At 34.2% G+C, this 27,278-nt stretch overlaps 1 protein-coding gene across 10 annotated transcripts in view; it reads left to right on the forward strand.

Moving 5' to 3' along the window:
- The first annotated feature begins 3,401 nt into the window (after positions 1-3,401).
- The window catches only part of LOC124368838 (cullin-1-like), a 66,459-nt gene continuing 42,582 nt past the window's right edge, over positions 3,402-27,278 (forward strand). For 3 of the 10 annotated variants that reach the window (XM_046826268.1, XM_046826267.1, XM_046826269.1), the window contains exons 1-3: positions 3,431-3,790; positions 19,888-20,065; positions 24,498-24,672. In XM_046826268.1, the coding sequence (XP_046682224.1) occupies positions 19,911-20,065; positions 24,498-24,672 (330 nt within the window). In that variant the 5' untranslated portion in view covers positions 3,431-3,790; positions 19,888-19,910. Of the gene's footprint in view, positions 3,791-19,887; positions 20,066-24,497; positions 24,673-27,278 lie in introns of all 10 variants that reach the window. The other 7 variants (XM_046826261.1, XM_046826264.1, XM_046826260.1 and 4 more) reach the window with 7 other exon arrangements.

Genomic DNA, 27,278 nt, shown 5'->3' on the forward strand with positions numbered 1-27,278 from the left:
CTTGCATTTAAAATGTTAAAGGACAAATTTAGTTTAGAGATGTACATGTCGAATCTACACCTAGATATCGGCTGCCCGGGTACAGCTCTATTCCTTGACAAACTCTTTTATACTCGTTGAATACTCCTAGCAAAAAACACACCAAAAACAGGTTCAAGGTAAGTTTTGTTAGAGTTCTTGCGACAATAGTGGGACGGTAGCTTAGGGAGTGATTCAATAAAGGTCTTAAATATTTATTTATAATAAAAGTTTTTTTGTTTTTTTCGTGGATACGATTCTCGTCTTTTCTTTATTGACAAATTCTTTACTTAGTGTCATGCCATGATGGTTTCCTCCGTCACAGTTTTCAGAAATCCAGCCAAAAACTTTCCATTCGTCTTAGGAAAAGCTTCTTACATACTTGGATCGTCTTTCCATTTGGGCACTTTGAATGATAATTTACAGATTTTTTGTCTTCTGGAATCTTCTTTTGGTTTTTCTTTGTAGTATTCTTTTCTGAGCACTAAATCAACGATACAATATATAATTTTGTTGACGCCAGTTTAGTGTTCCCTAGAAGGTTCCAAAAAGTACTTTTCTTTCATCTTCTATAATTTGTTGGCACTGGGGTTACTTGCTTTCAAACAAAACTTACTTCTGCCGTAAAAATAACCGTTGTTGGAAGAATGAATAGTCAGGAAAGGGTTTAGACAAATTACTGATGCTAAAGACATTTAAAAACAAATGAACTTTGTAACGAAATTCAAACAATATTATATAATCAGCAATAATCAAACCGACTGTGCCCGAATTTCATTCCTTGATTTGAGAATCTTGTTGCCTTTACATGTGTCTGTTACGAGTGGTGAGCGCAGTTTCTCCAAATTAAAGTTAATTAAAACTTAAATTTGTTCGACAATTACTCTGGAAAGTTTTAAGGACTGTCCATACTATCAATAGAACAAGACTTGGCCCTAACCGTACATTGTGACCTTATGTCATCTTTCACCAAAATTAACCTACGAAAAATGAAATAATAAATAAATCCTATGTGAACTTTTATATGTACAGTTTTCAACTCAATTCCAAATGATTTGTGCTTGTTATTTTTTTATTTTATGTTTGTTATTTTATTAAGTTTCTATTTGAGATAAAAGTCACCAAGATGACATAACTTGGGTCATCAGTAATTAAAGCCTCGTTGTTTTTAAAAAGCAGTCCTTGAGAGGAAGAAATTCCGCTGTTGTTGTGTTTTTGTGTTAGTTGGGTGGGGATTGATCAATCAGTAATGAGGGAGGAGGTGGCAAAAGAGTATTCGGTCAATAATAGCTTGTGATGGCTCTGAATATAATTTATAAATAAAATTAATTAGTTTTCTTGTTTATTTGTGATGTCTCGTCACGTCCATGTTGATTAACATACAATGTCATTATAAGAATACCGCATGCATAGTTGACAGTTTGGCATTATCTGTTTTAACCCAAGACGAATGTGAAAAAACATAAGATAAGCCTATGGAAGTGTTACCTCGTGTTTTGTTGCCATTAATACCTCTACTACCGCTCTATACTGAGTGATCGTAAGTTGTCTAATGCCACAGCACGCGCACTATGGCGCCTGGCGTAGTATAGTGTTAAACTACTGTGCAATAACTGTCTATGGCTACAATACACGTAGTTAACCCATGTTAGATCTGTTTAATTATTTATTTTTTATCGTATGGCAATACACCATTTTACATTTTGTAACAAATAGCAAAAATATGGCTGGAATATTAAGACTAACAGCTAACAATAACCATCATCCAAATTTAAAAAAGAAGCAATACACAACGCAGTATTTCACATGTAGGAAGTAAGAGATTTTCAATAACAAAATGAAAAATAATAATAACAATAAAGCAAAGATAAACAATATCAAAGTATGGCAAATAAAACCAAGAAGTAACAGATATATAACAAATCGTTAACAAACAATAAATAAGATTAACTAAGAGAATATAATGAGATACAAGATTATTAGATTATTACAATCTATGATTCCATAAATGGACTTTATCTTCAAAATTAACAAAAGATCAATGATTTAAGAAAAGACGTGACCATAACACATATCACCTTCCACAGAACGTCACAGAATGGCCATCCAAAGGTATCCCCTAAGCAAGGCACAGTATCACTACGACATATAACAGCTCATTAAGGTTGTGAGCGATTTAGGACAACTGACTGCACAATATTACTGAAGGTGCAAAAAGACGCTTCAAATAAGTCAATTGCCATTTCTCATCAGTCTAAGCACAGCGCTATATCGAAGATAGTTTATAGAAAGGTGGTGCTTGGCTAACAGCTGAATATTGCGAGCGTGTGGGTAAGGCACATGGAGATCTATCATTTGGAAAATGGAAGGGCAGTCGATCGATCCGCTTAGTACCTTAAAGATCAAAATAAGTCTATAAAAAATCTTCGAACTGCTAGAGGTGGAAGCCGTAGATAGCTCGACGCTGTCTGAACATCCACATCTAAGTATCGGTAACCAATCTCCACTCCAATCGTTCTTGTTGTCACAGTGTTGAAAAGCTTTCTTTAGATGTTCAGTTCAAATGTTGATCTTATGTGTGCAAGCTATTTAGCCTAAGTTACAATATCATCAGGAAAGAGCTTTATGTATTACTTTGTGTGTATATACATTAAAAATAAACTAATTCATTTACTAAGACCGTAGTTTAAATAGTTTAAAACTCTCTAATTAGGTGTGTACATTTCAAAATTTTTCGACGGGAGGACTTTTTTTATCTCTCGTTTAATTTAGATACTCCTGACTCCAAGGTAAGGTAAGTCACTACCCTCAAAATTGCACCCTTAATCTACCTACCATCAGTAGAATACGTAATATGGCGATTTGTGTAGGTGGGTTCACAATCAAGAAAACATACTGTAACATTGAGGATACTTTTACCATCTCATGGCGCGATATGTTTTAACTGTCATCATGCCAATTCCTGCACCAGATTTGTTAATTTTACAGATCAATCGGTAGAACCTGAAGATAAAGAAACCTTTAAAATCTAGTTTAGAGTCCTTGCTAAAATAGATTTCCCTCGAACAAGATGATAACATCGTGAACAAGTAGACAACAGATAAATTTAAATTTGTACTTCACCCTCAAATTTACTGAATATAAATATACAAGTTGAGCGCAGATATATAGTGGAAGGAGTTTTAACAATTTGTCTTTGGCTATTATATTATTTATATAAAATCATCCATATATATATATATATATATATATATATATATATATATATATATATATATATATATATATATATATGGATGATAAATAAAAATTTGGTAAAGTTGATACTGATTATACGTTTTACTACTGGCTAGTTGAAATAGGCAATGATATTAGTGTTGGATGTTGGTACAACTGGTGGCACTTGGTAGTGGTTCTTGTTGGTGAATGCTCGTGTATGCGGATGGTGGATTCATTGTGAGTGGTACGCTTTTGGTCGTGGTTTCTATTTGAACTTGTCTTGCTCAAATGTCTTAATTTCTTTTAACAAAGTATACTTGTAACTGAGTGTTTTGTGGATTTCGTTATTTTCGTAGTTAAATCTTAATGTTTTACAAGTAACAGTTGGATTAATCTATAACGGTTTATTAATCTTATGTCTCTTATTGTTTTTTGAAGGATCTTTTCTGTCAACATGAATAATTGTGAAACGGATAGAATCATAACACACTTCGAACTGTATCGTTAAACAATTCTGCAATCATAGGAACAATATCATTGTGACTTTTCGTAGGTAAGTTAATTAAAATAACTTAAAAGTTCATGCAATTAGGTTTCACTCCAGAGTCTAATTTTGGATTCAAAAAGTTAAGTCCTAGGCTAATAGTAACAATGGATGTAGATCCAGCACAAATGTATTAATCTAATATATATACAGCCGCATGTGTATCAAGTTATAGCCTGAAAGGTAAATCTCACTAGGCTTATAACTATACCAACTTCTCTTCAGCTAATTAGAGGTAGTTACTTTGGTATTGTCAGGAGGCCATTTTGTTCCTATATACTAATAATGATAAATAGGATTAGATTAGGCTATTGTAAATATGCTACTAGTAGTAGTACCTACGTTAAAGTTGACCTTTACGATCACTCACATGATCTGAGCTTGAATTTGGGTACTATCGACAGATATTTTTCTTTTATCGCCAGAAGGGCGAGGAAGCTCGCATTTCCGATCATTACTTTCCTGACCTCATATCACTTGCCAGATTGTCCTATGTGATCCACGTCATAAAAGTAAATCGGGTAAAAGTAGATCAAGTAAAAGATACATGACCTGAGATCGGGAAATTGATCGGAAATGCACCAAGCCATCAGTGCGGGCTACGGCTACACTTGCACTTCTGCCGAAACAGGAAAATATCTGTCTAAGGTAATATTCAAATTAAAGCTCAAGTTATAAATGTTAAATTTAACCTTTTCTGTGTATAATATGTGCATATGTATTTACCTGCTTATATAGCGTAATACCAAACAGTAGATCGAGGCTGAGTGGTCTTCGGATAATATCAAAGTACCGAAGTGAACTTAGCCTAGGCTAATTGTACATTACACTGCATTTAAAGTAATGGAAACAGATTATTTAAGAGAAATTAACTTAGTGACAAATCATTATTTGACGTTATTATCTTTATAACGTTAAGCTGCACGTAGAACTTCTTTTCTCGGTAGACCAACATTTTAATGTTCTTTAATACATCTGCGCTGTGCGTCACATCATCTTGTGGCCAGTCAACCTCGTATTGGTCATTGCTGTGTTATCGGTCATCGCACCATCTTTTGATACGGTTTTTTTGTCTGACGTTTGTCGTAATCTGTCTAAGAAATATCGTAAATGTAATATTTATGAATTATCGTACTTTCAAAACAATTCTACTTGCAGTAGATATTTCTCAATTTCTGTATATGTTCATGCATCGGTGCATGTCTGCTGCGTCATGTGTGGACTAGTGATTGGAATAACAGAATGAAAATGATTGGTTGGTTCGGTTATAAAAATTTTACTGATTATTTGGTTATTCTTTGAGCAACTAGTTAAATTAGTCTCAAGATTAGTTTTCTACAGAATAATAATTTTAATTGATCGGACATATCTACGTGAATTGTCGTTGATTGATCAGTTATTATCTTCTTAATGTTAGGCTGCACGTAGAACTTCTTTTCTCGGTAGACCAACTTTTTTTAAATGTTCTTTAATACATCTGCACTGTGCGTCACATCATCTTGTGGCCAGTCAACCTCGTATTGGTCATTGCTGTGTTAGCGGTCATCGCACCATCTTTTGATACGGTATTTTTGACTGACGTTTGTCGTAATCTGTCTAAGAAATATCGTAAATGTAATATTTATGAATTATTGTACTTTTAAAACAATTTTACTTGCAATTCGTATTGTCTGATCTGTAAATCGCCTGCCTTTACTTGCATCAGCAGCTGATATGTAGTATACAAATTACTGATTGGCGATTGCTAAAACGTTGTATTTTCATACTTTGTTTATGATAACCAAATTAACAAATTATCGTTGTTTTCAAAACAATACTACTTGCAGAATATATTTCTCAATTTCTGTATATGTTCATGCATCGGTGCATGTCTGCTGCGTCATGTGTGGACTAGTGTTTGGAATAACAGAATGAAAATGATTGTTTGGTTCGGTTATTTAAATTTTTACTGATTAGTCGGTTATTCTTTCAGCAGCTAGTTAGATTAGTCTCAAGATTAATTAATTTTCCACAGATTAATAATTTTAATTGATCGGACATATCTACGCTACGTATCTACGTGAATTGTCGTTGATTGATCAGTTATTATCTTCTTAACGTTAGGCTGCAGGTAGAACTTCTTTTTCTGTAGACCAACATTTTAATGTTCTTTAATACATCTGCGCTGTGCGTCACATCATCTTGTGGCCAGTCAACCTCGTATTGGTCATTGTTCTGTTATCGGTCATCGCACCATCTTTTGATATGGTTTTTTTGTCTGACGTTTGTCGTAATCTGTCTAAGAAATATCGGAAATGTAATATTTATGAATTATCGTACTTTCAAAACAATTCTACTTGCAGTAGATATTTCTCAATTTCTGTATATGTTCATGCATCGGTGCATGTCTGCTGCGTCATGTGTGGACTAGTGATTGGAATAATAGAATGAAAATGATTGGTTGGTTCGGTTATTTAAATTTTTACTGATTAGTTGGTTATTCTTTCAGCAACTAGTTAAATTAGTCTCAGGATTAATTTTCTACAGATTAATAATTTTAATTTAATAATTTTAATTGATCGAACTTATCTACGCTACGTATCTATGTAAATTGTCGTTGGTTGATCAGATATTTCTAATTATTCTTAAGACTAATTTTTATAGAGACTTATTGTTCTATAAGTTAACCCTTTCCACGCATAGACGGATATATTTGAATGATAGACTTTGACCAAAACGCCAAATACACTTATTTCCGATATTATAGATTATGTCTCTTGGAGAGTTTTTAGTTTACATAAGGCCTTCAAAATGCTCGGTGTACGCTCCTTACTTATCCAGGTTGCCAAGGAAGTATTTATAAACTACCTTCACTCTGCGGCAGGAGGAGGGGAGCACCCTTTATCTAACTCAGACTATCTGTTCGTCAGTTCTGCGTCTCCTACAGAGCCATAACCAAAAATATCCGTGGACGGTTTTTCTACTTTCTTGGTTGTTATGAGCGCGCACCCATCTGCGCGTCTACTACGTATATCGTTACTCTACATCAAGCGGTAGTGTTGTCATTAGTTTGAAAAATTAATCTTGTTTTATAGTCAAATGTAAACTTTTCAGTTTAATTACATTTTACAATTAAACTAAAATTTATTTGAAATAAACAGTTTTGTAAATAGGTTTTTTAATTTTTATCAATAAGTACAATAATTTTAAATAAAATACTCTGTTTTATACTTTTTGCTTTTACCTTTTATAATTTTGCTATAATAACATTTTGCTTTGAACTTATAGAAACAAAATTTTGTTTATTTGTCTTGGCATTTTAGGAAAGTTAATGGATTTATTAGTGGCGTGCGAAGGGTTAATTGATTGTGCAGACTTAGTCAATAATTGAATTAGTAATTTACGCTAAGCACGTGTTTTAACTTCGTTCCCTCTCTTTTGTCAATTTCATTGCTTAAAATATTCTTTTACATTGATATATTATCACACTTCTTTCAATTAGAACCATTAACGTGATTAAGTTCATTTTTCTACGTAATCTATTGATAAATTAATATAATAGGCTCTATTACTTAACATCATTTGGCTGAGCGTTAGCAAAGCTTTAAGTACGATTCTCGAAAACAAATACAGCAGTCTGCTGCATCATGTATGGACGTCACCTGATCAACTATTACACAAATTATTATTTAGTTATCGCTGAAACAACTTTCATTGTTTAAAATACTATTTTAATTGCCGTACTTAGTGTCCATCCATGTTAGTGCATCCGCTGTGTCATGTGCGATGTCAGCTGCTCTGCATTAAATAAATAAACTAACGTTAAGTTTCATTTTTTGAAATATGAAATGAAAGTGACTACTTTTGACAGGCTATGGATGTTTTGCAGATCGGAAAAACTTTCTTTTCGCGTCATGAAACGTCACGTCACACTAGTTCAATTTGAGTAACTATCGAGGCGTGCTATAGAGAAGTTATTTAGACAAAACACAAATTGTTGTGTTGTTTTGAAAAAATGCATATTTATTGACATACAGGGTGTCTGAATACTACATTCTTTGGATAACCTCCAGTATTGTATATTGTGTACTAATAAAAAGGTGGTACGTGTGAATAACTTTAGTTACTGTAATAGTTTGGTTAATCTAATTTTATACCATAAAGGATTCTTTAGAAATTTAATGCGGAGATATTCTCTTGATAGCCTACGTGTATTTGCCAAAGGACAATAAAATTAATCTTACGGAAAATAAAATAAAGTTGTTTTACCTTTTTGGTTCTATGAAATTAATTATTTTATTAAATTAATGACTTTATTGATTTCAGTAGGTTATAAAATTCAATTTATTTAAAATGTTGAAAGTTATTGGACAACAGCATTTTTTTAGACAAAACTCACTATTTAAACAAACAAATATTGTTGTGTAGTGTTTTTGAAAAAATTCATATTGATTGATATACAGGGTTGCGGAACAATACACTCTGCGGATAACTTCCAGTATTGTACATCGTGTACTAATTAAAAGGTTATGGTGGTATGTGTGAATAACTATAGTTAATAGTTTGGGTAATTTAATTATATACCAAACAGGATCCTTCAGAAATTATATGCGGAGATATTCTCTCGATAGCCTACGATTTGCCAAGGGACAATGGAATTAATCTTACTTGGTAACGAAAAGGAAAGTAAAATAAAGTTGTTTTGTCTTTTTGGTTCTATGAAATTAATTATATTATTAAATTAATGACGTTTTATTGATTTCAGTAGGTTATAAAATTGTAGGTATATAATAATGAAAAGGGAACTAAAATAAATAATAATAAATGAGTAATTTTCACAGTAAATCAAATAAAGTCTGTTCTTTCTAATAATGTAGCTTTTTTTAAACCACGGTAAGAAAAACTTCCAAACATAGTATCCTCTGGATAATACGAAAGTATCTTAACCCATTGCGGATCACTGACGAGCCCAGCTCGTCACGCAGCGGCCGGGCCTAAAGGCACGATGACGAGCTCAGGTCGCAAAAGCGGTCTGCTTTTAAATTTCCCTCCAAATAGTCCTATTAATGTCTGACAGATCGGGCGATCGTGTTCACTTGTCAACTAAGAATGTTTAACAACGGTCTACGTTTAGAGTTTTCAAAAAGTTTTATAAATATCCTACAGATCGCAGTTGTATGTCGAAGTTGAAAAATCATTCATATGAGTTTACTCTCTGCTTTTTAGTGCTTCTGATTGGGTGTTTTCCTCAGTTATTATTATAATAATTTTGAGGTTAGTGACACAGAACTAAATGACGCAGACGTACATGTTAGCAGGTTTAGTCTATACAATGGCCCGGATGTTGTAATCGCTTCGCTCGAGCCGCTTTATTTAGACTATGATTCAGACATCATCCCTGCCACCCCGGAACCTTGCTTGCGTGTTATAGTTCCTATATCACGGATACCTCAGCAGGCCCATGTTCCATCTGAATTATACCTTCACAGCTGAATTTTCTAGCATACAATAGCGAGCGATACGATGTACCATTGCTGTTCGTTCGGCCGCCGCTGACCATAAATTAATTCGTGCGCGCTGGTGCCCGCGCACCAAAACAATACGATCCGCAATGGGTTAATTTCTTTGGTAACAGAATTGAAATCATTTTGTATAGGTCTATCCCAATGTCAAAGATTCTGGAAAAGGTTGTAGTTCGTCAGATCGTAAGTTATGTTAATTACAAAGACATATTGCCGAAGTTGCAATCTGGATTTCGGAGTAACTGTAGCAAATGCACTGCACTTTATAATTTATTCACTGACCTGTATGATGCAAGAGACATGGAAGATGTAGCTCACCGACCATGCTTGGTTATTCCCAGGAGTTTGACTCGATCAGTCACAAATTTTTGACAGCTAAAATGAGTTATTATGGGTTTGGAGAGAACATTGTCAGGTGGGTCAGTTCATATCTGAGTGTACGGCGGCAGGTTATGAAGGTAGGGGGTGAGACATCTTTGCCCCTTCCTAAGGGGCATGGTGTGCCTCAGGGTAATTGTTTGAGGCTCATTCTCTTCAATCTGTACACATCTGACCTATCCAGTTGTGTAAAACATTGTACAGTCCATCTATGTGCAGACAATTGTCAGTTACATATTTCATTTAAAATTTGGAACTTGTGGTTACTGATATCAATTCTGATCTGGTCAAGATCATAGTATAGTCTGTCAGTATTTCATTGCAGCATTTGGGAATAGCCTCTCTGTGGAGGACACAGGAATGATTCAGTACTTGTAAAACACTGTAGCAAGGTTCATTTACGACCTCTCACGTTTTGACCATGTGTCCCCCTATCGCGTGGCTGCCCACTTGTTTCCTACGGAGGTCTTTTGCAGGATGCTGACGTACTGCATGGTTCACAAAGCGTTGTCTTGAAAGATGACGCAGTAACTGAGTGACAGAATTCGTTCCCGGGAAGAGGTTGCTGAACAATGCGTCTGTCAGCTTGGTAGTCTGCACTTTCCTAGAGTTAAGCTAAAGATTGGTCGGAAAAGCTTTTTACACTTTAGGCCTACCCTTTATAATGACCGTTGTTTCGTGTAAAGCTTTTAAAGCTAAATTGAAACAAATTTTACACGATTGTAGTAGTTTTAAAATTGTTTGGCTGTTTAAATTGCTGTTAGTTTAAATTTAGTTATCTAAGTTAGTTTTTATGTCACTTATACCCACTGTAATTTCTGACACGAGTTATTCTGAAAAACATTTGTAAATGAGAAATACTCTTAAATAAAGGCATTTTTATTTATTTATTACAATAATAGTTCATATCGGGCTGACACAAGTATCTGCAGTGAAAACTACACAATTCATGCTCTCGATCTTGAAAATATGATGTTCAATTTTTTCAATCAATAATTTTGTATCTTTAAAATATTAAATGCTCCTGTATTCAACATTTAACACATAGGCCTACTAAATTTTCCAAATTTGTGGATATAGCTGATGGTATCAGGTAATGGTTAGCTATCAGCTATTAGCAAAGGTACAACTTCAATTTGGTTTGTACTTTAGAAATAACTTTCTAATCCATCAAGGTAAGGAAATATAACAAAACTAGATGCTGTAAATTTATATTTTTCTACATCAAACGACAAAATATTCAAACTCACATAATGTGATAATCTGACTGTTGGACATTGGCTGGCAAAGTATTGTTTACAATATAACATACAAGCACATGTCTATCTATTTCCATGATGGCATGCACTGCATCAATTTGATTACATCTTGTTAGATTGTTTTTCACCCTCATAAGAATAATCCTTTTAATATAATAATTATTCTGAGTACTGTTTAGCATGTGATCTTAATATTGTATGTATTGATACTTTTCATTTACATTCATTAAATCTTATTTTAAAAGTTTAATCCCAATATCATACAAACTCATAGGTTCTATCAACTATGCTGCGACAAGCACTGTTAACAAACTGCCACTGCTTTATGAATTTTTGCTATTGACACGAATTAGCATATTGCTGCATTTATCTGGATTAAGTTTTAAATCGTAATAGTTTTTAAATTACTTCAAAATTGGTTTATTAACATACAAAATTATCAAAACTATGTTTGGTAAATAAGATAAATAATTTTTTTAAGGATAGGCATATCCCCTTTATAACCATGTTCTGTCAATCCTAATGGGCCGCTGGCCTGTGTGAGGATCTTGTCAAACAGAATAAGGAGAAGAAACAATACAGTACATGGTCTACTGATAAAAAGTGCTACTGTCAGACAGGATTTGAACCTGCGCTATTTCTAACTCAGACTCAAAGTACGACGTCTTAGTCTGCTCGGCCTTCGGCATTCCCAAAATATATTTCTTTCAAACAAAGTATTTTAACTTGGAAAAAATATTTTATTTTCAATGATTTTAAATAAATAGACTACTGCAATGTTGAAGTAACTAATAGTATAAAATCTAAATTCAATTACCTCTTTTTTGCTGTATAGTAAACACCAGCATCGTCACTGGTGTGCTCGTGTAGAACCCCTGAACATCTTGTGCATGCCGCCACTGAGTGTTCTTTACGGATTGATGTCGGTTTAACTGTCTTCTTCATCCACATCACTTAACTCACGTGTGCTTGGATCTATAACGTAATTTAGCAAGTCCCTTATATGTCTTTGTTCTTCGTCGAAATAACTTATATTTTACTTTCTTGAAACAAACTAAACACAATGACACTACGAAAGATACACACAATAACAGATTTTTTGAACCATATTGAATAACATTGCATTTTAAAAGAAATTACGCTGTAGCATGCACGTGAGCAGATGATAAAAACACAACAGCACGTGCGTTAGCTTGTTTTGAAACGGCTGTTAAAATTTTGTCTATCAGTTGCCAACAATATTTGACGTTGTTTCTATTTTTGTGAACATTCCGATTTTGGACACAGCTGGTATTTCTCTCGTTGTTGCATTATGTACGTAACCATGGAGACTGCTAGAACTGTCTAGGATCGCGTAATTTCTCGGAATTTCAGTCATCAGTAGCTACCAAGGTCATGAGACTTAACGCCTTGTGATTTTCATCGTTGGGGTTATCTGAAGTCATTGGTGTATGCCAATAAACCCTGAAAAATCAGTAAATTGAATGAGGAGGTTCAACAGTTTGTCAGCGAAATAGTAGTTGGTACTTATCCTTCGGTCTTAGTGAATTTCAGTAGTACAGAGTTGTTGCATGTCAATGCAATAGAGGAAGCCACTTGGACGTCATCATTTTTCATGTGTGAAATCAGAAGTTTTATGAACATGTTGATATTTTCATTTTAGTTTTTGTATTAAAATAAATCTCCAATTTGACAGATCAAAACCGGCTCTCCTTTTGAATCACGCTTTAAAGATACTGTATATGTATTTAGTTTTGAAACACCTCATTTAATGTACTAATAACTCTTTCTTTACTGTTTAATAATGTAATAAAGGAACATTCAGTGTGAGGGAAAATGGTGGAAAATAAGGAAGTTACTGTGGTTGGCTTTCGGGTAGATCTGATAGTCAGGTTTTATGTGATTTCATTAGTTTATCTCAAATAATAACAGTTAAATTATAAACTAAACTTGCAGGTAGACCAGTTGAATATAAAATGAATGTTTATATTTTATCTTAAAAGTTGTCTTTAGAAGTGGTTCTCTGTTGGACATAAAAGGAATATTGATATTTTATCTTAAAAGTTGTCTTTAGAAGTGGTTGTTTTATCTATTTATGAAATGTCAATTCTCTTCGAACAAATTTCACTTCCTCATTATGAGTGTGAGTGATGACCTTAAATAATATGTGATTACACACATTCATAATCAGATGCTCTTGATTTTGTAACCATTACCTTATAGGTAATATGAGGGAGTTGTTTTTTATTAATCACAAGCAATGTAGGGACAGCACCACGGCCGAAGGGATTCATTATATATACTTTTTAGAATATTCATTCAGTCTGATCTCAAGTGCCTTCGGTTAGCAATTGGGCTGCAACATCATTTTACAGTGCTGCCCCCACACTGCTGTCTTAAGGATGAAAAAAATTCCTCTAGATATTTTCATATATATATATATATATATATATATATATACAAGGTGTTTGAAAAGTCTGGGTACGGCTTAATATTTTACAAACCATAGCAGATAACATCCATAAACTCATATGGCTATGTAAACTATTTTTCCTTGCTATTACCATGACATGCCAACCATGGGGGGACGGCCCACAGAGGAAAACATGGAAATCTTAAATTAAAGCATGGGTCGAGTGATACCTCATTTGAAAGAGCTCACTTAGTAGAGTTGAATGCCGCAAACCGCGTCTCAAAAGGTTTATCCAATCAGAAATGGCGGGTTGGTTTAGGTACACATTGTGAAGTACATTATGCAGCGTTTCACTCTACTAATCAATGGTTTCACTGATTAGTATTTATAAAAAATAACAAAAAAATTTAATTCAAAATTTAAGTGTTACGCTAACTATTTCACCAACAATGAACATTGGTAGAACTTAAGTATTGATATTATCCACTTTAACATTTTTAAATGTTTAAACTAATTTATTTATGAGGAACTTGGATGTTTACTATTGTAAAAATTAAAATAGTCAGTGAAAAACACATCGGTTAATAGAGTGAAACGCCGCCTACCGCATCAGAATACGACGATCCAGTCAGAAATGGCAGCGCACATAATGTCTCGTCACAAATGCCTCCAATTAATAGTGCTTTTGTTAAAAGTTGTGGTGTGTATGTATTTTTATTTTTCCCCTGTAGATAAAACTTATGTTGCAGGATATATGGTTATGTGAGTTTACAATATATGCCCTCTCAAGTTTGTTTTTTCTCATCTTGTTCTAATGGCCGGAAGCATTTGTGATCCTAGAATTTGTATTTGTATGATGTATATATTTTATATGAATGTATAGCGAGATATGTTTATCATTCATCACCAGCAGTGTTGGTGGGGCAGCACCTCAAAATGACCCCCTAAGATTTTGATGTTACCTGATTGTACTATCTCGAGGGATGCTTTTCGTCTTCTTCAGAACTAAATTGCAGATATAGTATCAATGTCTTCTCGGGTTATAGGTCTGATCACGGGACATGATCACCTTCGGAAACGTCTTCACAGAGTCGGCATCCTTCAGGAGGATCCGCTCTGTAGAATGTGTGATGAGCAGGATGAAACTGCCGAACACTTGCTCTTTGATTGTCCTACAATAGCAAGGGAGCGGTGTGCCATCTTTGATAGTTTGGACAAGGGTGGTGAATTTCCCCAGGAGGACCTGATAGGTTGTTTTCAGCGGTTTGTGGAACTGCTGAAATCATAGACTGGTAGGCCTCATGGTGTACGCAAAAGGCCCATGAGGCTTAAGTGCATGGCAGTAAGGCCGCTCCATAGATGAAGAAGAAGTATAGGCAAACATAATAAAATGGTTAGGACTTTAGGAATAAAAATTATAAATTGAAATGGTAAAGTTTTCCCGTATTAGGATGGTCATTCTTCCTATATGTAGACCATCATTTTGTAACTAGAAAAAACAGGGAAAGAATGTTTCCTAGGAAAACCAAGTAAAAATAGGTTTTTTTTTTAATTGTAAATATAATTCATTAAAAACAGTTTTTAAAGTTGTAGTGCTTAACAGTATATTAAATTTGTACCCTCATATTAATATACAGTATAACATTGATATGTATCTTATGGTAAAATAATCAAGGTATAAATACACCACACCATGTGTTGTGTAACAGGCATTGCTTAGTTTGCGTGCAAAAAGGTTGTCAAGACCGCCACTATGCATTCTTTACTCTCCGCCTGGTCAGTGAGGTAACGCTCTTGAGTAAAGAATTCATTAAGTTTTGCCAGAAACATGGCCTCTCTGCTTCAGGGACAATCTCTATAATATACAAAGCTTTTGGTGATGAGGCTGTCGGTGATACTCAGATAAAAGGTGATCTAGGCAATTCAAAGATGGCTGCATTTCAGTGTAGAGTGACACGTGATCTGGCAAGCTTGTAGCAGCCGGAAATCCTGCAAACATCAAACGTGTTTGTATCACAATCAATGAAAACCATGGGTTGACTGAATGGGGGAGGATTTTTAGTTTCTGCAAAACTTGACTGTTCTTTTATAATAATAATCCGTCCAGACTTACCATGTTGAAATCGCACCAGGATAATTTTATGCGTCATTTAACAAAATAGATATATTCAAAATAGTTAATACTGGTGATGAGACTTGGGTTTATGACCCTGAAACAAAACTTCAATCTTCACAGTGGAATCTTCACAGTGTAAGTTTTGATATAAAAAGTGTAAATTGGTTTGATGTAGTGGTCTGGTGTCGAGATAACGTTTAAAATGCAATCATTATGCGAGTTGTTACAGAAGAAATAAGTATTAACATTGAAAAGAATTATGTTTTTCAAAATTAGTTTATTGATTTTTTATCATTCTACAATAAGTTATCCGGTTCTTGTAGAAAGTAGAGTTCTGGGAAGAAGGAGAGGCTGATTACAATTTAAAAAATTGTTTTATTGAACAGCTAAACAGCTCTTTATTTTCCCAATGTTCTAGAAATCATTTATAGCTTTATTAAATTTTTAGCAGAGTCTTTGTAAAGTATCCGGTAGTTATTTGAGCTGTTATTGTTTTTCAGACATAATCTTGTATGTTTTGAATTACTATCTTATCTAATCTGTATGTTTGGAATAACAATCTTATCTACTATTATCAGCCAATGTTATTATGATTCCTTTGTTATTTTGGAGTGTCTTTATGGAATTTATTTTACAAATAAGACATCCTAGAGGTGAATTTAAGATTAAATTCAAAACAGTTTCTGCCGACTTATTTCCAGACCAGACGTCAAGCCTCTGTTCCGTCAGCTGTTGATCTATCAATGGTTAATAATAATTTTTCTTTATCTGCTGTAAGTCCTTTCTTTCATTTTTATTTACACTAAATATTTCAATACATTTATATATTTAAGCATGTGTCCCACTACAGTACACAAATATTCACGTTTAAATTACTCTATATTGATGCTTTTCTATTGAGAATAAAATCTGATTTTGCATTTATGTGAGACATTTATAACCTAACTGTTCAATAAAGAATGATATATTTGAATAACCATAACGTAGAAAGTAAGTTAGCAAACAATGTCTTAGATTTTACTAATCTGTAAAAAAGTTTAGTAACAAATAATCAGATAGACAAAAATAGTAACTAATAATAACTGTAATATAATAGTTACAAAAAAATCAATTAATTTATATACATATATTTATAGACATACGTACGAGGTGTGTTCTAAAAGTATCATGAATTTTGTGTATTTTCAAAAATTACTTATTCGTGAATATCTATTTTGTCCCCTTCAAAGTAATCCCCCTGGGATATTGTACACTTGTGCCAACGTTTTTTCCAATCTTCGAAGCACTTCAAAAATCATTTTTTTTGTATCTTGCTCAGCTCCTCCTTCGATGCCGTCTCTATCTTGTCAATCGTGGCGTAGCGTCGTCCTTTCATGGGCCTCTTCAGTTTTGGGAACAAGAAAAAGTCACAGGGGGCCAGATCTGGGGAATACGGTGGCTGCGGTATCATTAGTGTGTTGTTTTTGGCCAAGAAGCCAATTTTTGTTTTTCCACAAATTCGGGCGTTTCTGGCGGATTGCTTTGCGCAAATTGCCCATAACTTGCAGGTAATATTCCTTATTCACCCTTCTACCTTGTGGCAAGAACTCATGATGCACCACGCCCCTGCAATCGAAGAAAACTGTAAGCAAAACTTTCACATTCGACCGAACTTGGCGTGCTTTTTTCTGTCTTGGTTCGTGCGGCAGCTTCCATTGAGATGATTGAGCTTTGGTTTCCACGTCATAACCATAAACCCACGATTCGTCACCAGTTATGACTCTGTAGAGCAAATTCGGGTTATCACGGACAGATTCCAACATCTCATTAGCAATGTTCATGCGATGCTGTTTTTGGTTGAAATTGAGCAATTTTGGTACGAATTTTGCGGCGACCTGTCTCATGCCCAAACTATCGATTAAAATCGAATGGCACGAGCCAATCAATATGCCTAGGTCCTCGGCAATTTCTCTAACGGTGATTCGACGATTGGCCAATACCATTTTCTTCACTTCATCATTTTTTTTCGTCTGTTGTTGAAGTGCTCGGGCGTACGGGCTCTTCATCGTTCACATCTTCTCGGCCTTCTGAAAACATTTTGTACTACCGATAAACGTTGCTTTTGTCCAAAGTAGCTTCTCCGTACGCCATAGTCTACATTCGGAATGCAACCGCGCACTTAATTTCATTTTTCACACAAAATTTTATACAGGTTCTTTGTTCCATTTTTTTGAATAGGTAAAAATCGAAGACGAACCAAAACACGTGCAAGCAAAGCAGCTGTCAACAATTAACTGAACATTCAAAATGGCCGAAATTGTCAACATAAGTGAGAGACATATGTACCAACATAATGCCACAAAAAAATCAAAATTCGAATATACGTAACTCGCGAAAATTCAAAATTCACGATACTTTTTGAACACACCTCGTACATCTCCATTTACGGTGCTTAAATATATTTTAGTATATTCAGTAAAAGTGCACCAGTGAAGAAAAACATTACTGGATTAACATTTTGTTTAAATAATCCAAGTATTATTTAATTTTGTTTAAAAAACCGTTTGAGGCATTGCGCAAATCCTAAAATGTTGCTGGGTGGTGCAAATGCACTCACTGAAGCGTGTTACTGTTGCAGAGAATGAACTTTGAGTTTTCAAGCAAGTGATAGTTTCTTTTACAGAACTTCTCTAACTTTCTTGGATGCCCATTCCATGTCAACTCAACACACTCAAGTTACCTCACCATTTTAGATGTTGCTAAACTTTGGTACACCCAAAGTGAGTGCTAAGACTAAGAATAGCAGATTTTAAATTTAAATCTCAAACTGTTTCCAATAAACTGGGTAAGAATATTTTTTTAACGTACTGAAAAGAACCAAACAGACATTTTTAAAATTGGAGCTTTTCTAATTTTCCTAGAGAGCCGGTGGAGGTGACATTTTGTAGGACATTTCATGCTTTTTCCAGTGGTGATGCGCAGAGTTAACAAAGGGAAATGACAACAACTTTTTACATAACGCTGTGACAGAAATCAATGGCCTAGTTTCAGTTAAGGAAAGAAATAAAGAAATGTATGGACTGAAAATAAATTTCTTCCGTCCATGTGGACCAGCTAGATCATTCTACTACACTAGATATGCGGATATCCTGTGGATGTGTTTATTATGGAGATTGTGTCATCTCAGGCAGCAAGATGAAACACAAAGCTTTCTTTATCTATTGAGTGTTCATGTAGTAGACTTTACAAACTTTGTTACTAATCAGTTATTACAAAACCGTAACTAGAATTGATAAAACATTAATATTTAAACTTATGTTGGGTAGTAAAACCTTCAAAACTAACTCAGTTGTAGTTTTATTCACGTATTAAAATGTACAGTAATATTCATACTTAACTTAGATATGTTATGTATATGATCTTTAGTCTTTGATTCTGTACACAATGTGTATTTATTAAGGAAATGTTTGCTTATTTCTTTGATAATTCACAGGTTGTTTTATAAGTTTTTCCTTACTTTTTTGCTTTCTTAGTAACCAAACAAGTAAATAAATAAACAACATTAAAATTAATCGAGGAGGCAATGCATTTTAAATTCTATATTGTGAATAGAAAGGTCAGAATTAAATAACTATTAATAAGCCTTTAATGGGAATAAACTTAGAAGGGAGCTTATTAGATTTTACTGTGCAGTAGGTAGATTAGGTCATCTTCATTAGACAGTGTTAGAACTAGTTGTTTACTAGGATGTAAGCTTCAGTGTGAGGTGACACTCTGGTCTCACCAGCAATATTTGTAGCCTACATCAAAATACAGACTTAACAATATTGTATGGCAAATTATTTTTATCTTGAAGAATGGATATTTTGTTAATTTAATTTTTTTATTACTCAGTACATATAGAACAAAATTATTAAGAGTTAGATTTGATTTTTAAATTTTGTTTTCTTTTTATATAGTATCAATTTTTTTGTACATGACAAGGCAATAATAAGGTATTAGCAGTGGTTTTCTCTTCCATTGTGTTTTGAGTTGTGTGCCATGTTCTAAAAAATTGTGGACATTGTTTTTGTAACAAACATTGTATCTTACTTTTCTTTATGATTATGTTAAGGTTGAGATAAACTTAATGCTAGATAAAAATGTTATTACTATGTAAGAACTATTTAAACTCTGTGAGTTATTTGTCTTGAGTTCCTAAATGTAAAATGCCAACTGGGCTAGCCAGTAACTCGGAGCTATATTAACTATAAAAAGTCATTGACACAGCATATGTCAGTTAGGAATCATTTATTTATCAGAGGCTACATACATGACGTATGTATTTGGGTAATTCAAGAGTGACACATCAGAATTCTCCATAATTTGTGGTTTGGCTTACGTACACTTTGGGTACTGTTAATTTGTAGTTAGGTCAATGACTTAGCGTTTGAGTTTATTAAGAGTGTCCTTTGTTACAGCAGAAGAAATACACTTGTTAAAAATGGCAGGCCACAGAGGCCACCACAGTCAGATCCACAACCCGGCGGGCCTGAAGCAGATCGACTTGGACCAGATTTGGGGAGACCTGCGAAAGGGAATTGACCAAGTCTACAACCGGCAGTATATGTCTAAACCCCGATACATGGAACTCTACACGTATCCTTATAATAGATATTTATAGTTGTGTGTAAGTGAAACAGGTAATAAGTAAACCATTCATTATGCCATTTTTTATACAATACATTATAAACATATATATATATACAAAATCTTTACTATCTATCTGTACTTTCTATGTAAGCAAAAACAAAAAGAGCCCTACCTAGCATGTTTGTTTGAACAAATAGTGTAGCACACACAAGGGCTATCCAGAAAGTAACATTTGAATGTTAACGTTTTGAAATAAAAAATTAACCAACTGAAATAGGAAATTTTATTATATACTATTATATTATATACATTTAAAAGCTACACTCTTAAGCTATTTTTCAACGTTATCCATTCGAATTGAGACTTATATCATAACGTGTCACAAGTTTTTCGATTCCAGCTTTGTAGAAATCTGCGCCTGAGATCTTAACCACTGATTAACGCCAGCGTGAAGTTCAGCATCACTATCGAAGCGCTGTGTTGTGAGCCAGGTCTTATCGCTGGAAAGAGGTGGTAGTCGCTTGGTGCCAGATCTGGGCTGTAAGGCGGATGATCAAACACGTCCAATCAAAATCATCCAAGAATGATTATGTACGGTTGTATGGGAACGTGCATTGACGTGGGAAAACAACATTTTTGAACTCAATTTTTCCTTACACTCACCGTACCTTCTGCAAAGTTTTACAGTACCTCTTTGCATTGGTTGTTCATCCTCGTTCAAGGAAATCAACTAGAATCACACTCTTACCATCCCAAAAATCAGTTGCCATAATCTTACTCGCTGACAAAGTTTGGAAACATTTTCTTGATTGTTTTTGGGGGAATGTATGTGCCTCCATCTCGTAGACTGCATTTTTGTTTCACAATTGACATGCTTCACCAATGCTTCATCACCAGTAACAATACGATCGAGAAGTTTGTTATCGTGTTTGTTGTACTCATCAAGGAAAGTTAATAATGCAGCAAGTCTTTGTTTTTTTGTTTTTTTTCTCGCGTAAGGATTTTTGGAAATCACCTGGCTCTAAATTTGTGGTATCCAAGCTTCCCTACAACTATTTCATGAAGTAAACTTTGTAAAATTTGTGGGAAATGTTCTGAGAGTTCAGTCATTTGTGTGACATTTTCCCGTTGTTTTAGAATATATACAAAATATTAACGGTAGGTGCGATCGCCTATTCGGTCATTACTTGAAGGGTGACTAGTACAAGAGTAGACCAACAGTTGGATTTTGTTTTTATTTTGTTCCATCACTATTATCAATACGTAATTGGTCCTCCTGTCGTCACCCGCTCTTCGATTGGTGGTGAGCACCCAAAATTTCTGGATATTCCAAATTGAAATTTTTATTAACTATATGTTACTTCCTTCCGACTTCCTCTCCATTTTTTTTCCTTTAGGGGGGGAGATTGTGGTGACTGCCCACCACATATATCAGACCGCCGAATCAACGGTTAGAACCAGTCTTTCTGATAAGCCGCGTGCGGATGGAGGCCACCGGTGGTCTGATAACGAGGAGTCTAGATTGAGTGACGGAAGAGCGAGGACATCTGATCGGCGAGTGGCAGTGACGGAGATTCTACTTACCTGTCGCAAAGTGTTAATTATTATTTGTTTTTGGTATTGTGTGTTACACTATGGATTGATTTAATAATTAGGGGGGGGGTTAGGTGCCGGAAAATTATAGGGTCATTGTAAATTCTAAATTGTTAGTATGTCGGGGTGGGTTTTGTCGTGATGGGAGGTCGGCGTGGGGTTGGTGTCGGTATGTGTAAATTATCTTTGGCGGTTAATAAATTGTTTTACGATTTACTTTTACTGATTCGTCCTTAAATTATAACTTTAAATACTTATCGAAGCTGGCAGGAGGATATTGTGTAATTAGGATTATGGTCGCTCCACGGTCTTCATCGTGCAGGCGGCTACAAGCCTAGTCCTGCACGGTGGCACGTTGCTTCCAAAAACCCATACAAATCACCACACATTGTGAAACGGTGATTTTCACGAACTTTGTCATTGATTTTTAATATCAAATCTTCAGTCACTAGACTAGGCCGACCGCTACGACTATCGTCATGAACATTGGTGTGGCCATTTTTAAAGTCAATACACCACTTCCTTACTCTGCTTTCACTCATTATTCCATTTCCATAAACTTCACACAGTTGGCGATAGATTTCAATTGGTTTATGATTTTTGCCAACAAAAACCTCATCTCTGAACACACTTCCCAAGTGGCAGGATTTTCAATTGCACCACAAATTTTAATTAATCACAGTGAGAAAAGTATATATATATATATATATATATATATATATATATATATATAATATTCTAGATATATGTATAATTATAGATATATATAATTAGTATATTTTATATATCTTTATGTATATTATATGTATATAGAGCTAACTTTAAAAAGTAGAATTGAAAAGCTAGGAGTAGTAATAATTTATTTTGTTTTTGGATGTTTAACTAAAGAACCGTTATGAGGATTTAGATGTTTTAAAAATTAATTTTTTACTATAAGAAAGAAAGAAAGAAAGAAACACTTCTTTATTGAGGCGAAATTAGGACCACATGGTCCTTTCTTACATTTAACCTCTTAAAAAATTAATCGTAATAATGTAAATTAAGGCTAATTAACTATAGCTTACACTTACAGTATTCCATTCACTCTTCCATTCACACAGTCACGATTCAGTAGAAGTGAGTGAATGATTTGTATGGAAGAGTCTTGCATTGATACCCTTTGCTCATCTTGGTAGTTTCGTCATTGAATTATAATACAATATTTGGAACCCTCTTGAGAGAGATGTTTGAAGTATAAATAGTAAAAACTTTTAGGATCTCTGGTCCTAAAATTATAATTTTGTAGGTAGAAAAATTGTGTAGTTTTCCTACATTCAACAGGTGATAAAACTACTAGGCCTACTAAGCTGGCACCTTTGGCTCAAAATAACCCTACATTCCAAATATTTTACTCAGCAACCAATATTTTAAAAAAGGGTTGTAATACAATTGAGTGCAATCGGTTTTCCATGCATTTCCAAATTGGTTATGAACGCATGATAAAACGTTACAATGATAATGTGTGTATAGACCATTTGTGGGATTCCTATGCTAGTTTTTAATGTTTTAAGATTTCTCAGTTGGAAAAAATTATCGTAAGAGATTATTCTTTGAGGTTTTACACTGTTAGTTTTTGAGATTGTTATAAATAAATAGTTTCTTTGTGTTTAATCATGATCCTAGGGATAAACTATTTTCCATAGTTAAGCCTCAGCATGCAATATACAGGGTGCCCCAGAACTCTTTACCAGCCTTTTTATGTATTATTCCAGGACCAAAGACAAACCAAAATATCATTTAAGCTTTTAAAAACTGAACAATTACCCAAACATCCGACATTTTGTATTTTTTGCATATCTATTGTTAATTTTAGAACAGCTTATCGTAATAAGTTGAAATTTGGTATCAAGCTTTATAACTTTAAGGTCTAATTACGGTAAAAATAATAGTTTTTACAAGCTTTATTTTCATAATGGCGGCTTCATAAAATCTTAAACATAAATATCATAAAAACTACATATGATAAAAAGGTTACGGTTATTGCATTTTAGGTAAACAATTTAATTGCAAACCCAATGATCAAATTTTAAGAAAATTGGTTTGATAAATAAGGGAGATAATGTATAACCTCCCCAACCATGGGGTTTTTTTTTATTAAATCACAGTAATAAACAATATAAACATTCATTACGTGACAGCGCTGCTTGTGAACTACTGCAACACTTGTCTTAATTTTAGTTACTCTAATTAGCTAATAATAATAGTACATTGGTGAACTGTGGTCATTATACCCTAACTTATTGCAGGATTTAGATTTATTTTTGACTAAAACATATTAAAATAAGAATATTTATTACGTACACAAATAACAACTTTATTTACATAGGATTTATAATGAATTTTATATAAGTTTTTATATTACTAGAGTTCAAAATAATTTAGAATTCAAAACAATTTCTGCTGTTGAAATTTCAGCCCAGCATTGAACAAGCAATGTTAAATATTCCCACCACCAGTTTAATTGCAAATCTTGGACTTGCAATTTTAATTTTAAATTATTAAATTAAATTTAAATAATTAATTAAAATTTCAATTTTATAATGTTTTAATGAAAAGAAACCTAAATCCTGCAATAGTTAAGGATATTATGACCATATCAGCTGATAAGGATTGCATGGCATATAGTACATTATACCAAATTTCAGTTTTATAGGTATTGTTGTTCTCGAGTGATTGGTATTTGGTGTGGAGGGTAGAAAAAATTAATATTGCTCAATTTTAAACCAATGCTGGTTTTGTTACAAATTTTAAAAAGCTGGTTGTATTTTGTGTGACTAATTATATGGTCCTTTACAACAATCTTCAGTCATGTGTATAACTACTGTACAAGCGTGCATCAACAAGTGGGGGGCAAGAGTACTTCCTCTAGCAAGGCAAAGAAAGGCTCTCAGGGAACTACTGGGGGTGCTCAGCTTGTTGGTCTTGAGCTCTACAAGAGACTCCGGGACTTTCTTCGCAATTACTTAGTCAACCTCCTAAAGGTTAATATTGTGGTTTTATTTCATTATTATTTAGGAATTTGTCACTACAAAGTTAAAAAAATACACATTAAGGTCGGGACACACATGTAACCTCATCGCGCCCGACACATGAATCGGCCGAGTGTCGGTGCGTGCTCGGCTCGGTTACTGTGAAGCCATACATAGTCCAAGCACAAAAACTCACTGTTTGTACTAGAGCATATTTCTTTTGGATTTTAAAGTTTAAGTAACTGTCACTTAAAAAATGTTAAAAAGTCTTTTTATTATAACTGGTAAAAACATAGTAGATATTTTTTTTAATATATGCTAGACTATAATGTTTTTTCATACTCTCAAACCTTATGACGGCAAATAAAATATTTTATTTCTAAGACTGTACTGTATTGTGAAGAATAAAATAAATATGAAAGGTCATAGAAACATTTTAAATCTAAGCCCTACAAAATAAAGGAAAGAATTTTGACCAGTAATTTCAATACATTCAAAGTAAATATAGTTTTGCACAAGATAAATGAATTCTTGTTATTTTTAAATAAAAAATTATAAGTATACAACATTTTTTATAATTTTTTATTAGTAAAAAAATTGTAATGCCATCTAATGTGTTTTGTAGTCATTTTATTGCAGTAAGAAATCATTACTAGTTTACTGTAAAGAACTTCTTCCTCACTTCTTTAATAAATGTCTCTATATCCATGACTGATGCCGCTCTTAGACCGCACTGTGCCCGTTAAAATTCAAACTTCAACTGTCGGTGACGGTGCGGCCACGACGGTCTGGTGTCAGTGCGGACTTGCAGGTTGAAAACTGCGCTGCAATTGTTTCACCGTATGACGGCCAATACACAGCCGACTCACGTGTCGGGCACGGTGCGGTTATGAGTGTCCCGGCCTTTTAACATTTCAAATATTCTTTTTTTTAAATGTGTCTTTAAGTTCCTGGCGAGTACTTTGTGGCTAGTCAAGAGACTGAGGACTTGTTCTTTTCACTCAATAATCTACACAATCTAATTTTTTTATTAGTTTTAGTTTGGACTGGCTGTGCCCTTCTATAGTTCTCTCCCTTTTCTATTGTTAACTAGTTTTTTTAAGTGTTATTTATTTTGAAGAGTTTGTTAAGTGATTTCTTACTAGGTACAATAAGTAGTTTAATCTTCTGTGTTAACTGTAACTTTTAATTTATACCTAAACGATTATTTATACCTTAATACCTTTGTTATTTTCTAAACGAGTTTAGTCAGAGAAAAATATTCATTTTGTGGCAAACCTCCAGGACCATACCGTCCTACCCTTGTTGAATAATAACAGTTTTAAATCTATATACAATCTCAGAGCCCTAGTCCATCAGTGTAATTAAAAAAAGTGTTATAGGTTAAAATATAAATTAATAATATACACAGACACATTATAAACACAAAGATTCCCCAAAGAGCACATATAGGCCCTTCCATACTGATATATAATATGTAGACAACTTTATAATATATTAATGTTCTGTTTAAAGGTTTTCACTTCTTATCGAATCTAGTAAAAGAATCACTTAACAAACATGCTTTTTAAAATTAATAACAATAGAAAGTGAAAACTATAAAAAAAACTCAGTCTGAACTCGAAACTAATAAAAGACAAAGGTTTTCAGTTATACGAGGTGTGTTCAAGAAGTATCCTGAATTTTGTGTATTTTCAAAATTTATTTATTTATTCGTGAATATCTATTTTGTCCCCTTCAAAGTAATCCCCCTGGGATATTATACACTTGTGCCAACGTTTTTTCCAATCTTCGAAGCGCTTCAAAAATCATTTTTTTGTATCTTGCTCAGCTCCTCCTTCGATGCCGTCTCTATCTCGTCAATCGTGGCGTAGCGTCGTCCTTTCATAGGACTCTTCAGTTTCGGGAACAAAAAAGTCACAGGGGCCAGCCAGATCTGGGGAATACGGTGGCTGCGGTATCATTAGTGTGTTGTTTTTGGCCAAGAAGTCGAGTACAAGCAGCGATGTGTGAGCAGGGGCGTTATTGTGGTGCAAAAGCCAATTTTTGTTTTTCCACAAATTCGGGCGTTTCTGGCAGATTGCTTCCCGCAAATTGCGCATAACTTACAGATAATATTCCTTATTCACCGTTCTACCTTGTGGCAAGAACTCATGATGCACCACGCTCCTGCAATTGAAGAAAACTGTAAGCAAAACTTTCACATTCGACCGAACTTGGCGTGCTTTTTTCAGTCTTGGTTCGTGCGGTAGCTTCCTTTGAGATGATTGAGCTTTGGTTTCCATGTCATAACCATAAACCCACAATTCGTCACCAGTTATGACCCTCTGGAGCAAATTCGGGTCATCACGGACAGATTCCAACATCTCATTAGCAATGTTCATGCGATGCTGTTTTTGATCGAAATTGAGCAATTTTGGTACGAATTTTGCGGCGACCTGTCTCATGCCCAAACTATCGATTAAAATCGAATGGCACGAGCCATTCGATATGCCTAGATCCTCGGCAACTTCTCTAACGGTGATTTGACGATTGGCCAATACCATTTTCTTCACTTCATCAATTTTTTCGTCTGTTGTTGAAGTGCTCGGGCGTCCGGCACGCTCTTCGTCGTTCAC

Source organism: Homalodisca vitripennis, chromosome X, assembly GCF_021130785.1.
Source record: "Homalodisca vitripennis isolate AUS2020 chromosome X, UT_GWSS_2.1, whole genome shotgun sequence".
NCBI lineage: Eukaryota > Metazoa > Arthropoda > Insecta > Hemiptera > Cicadellidae > Homalodisca > Homalodisca vitripennis.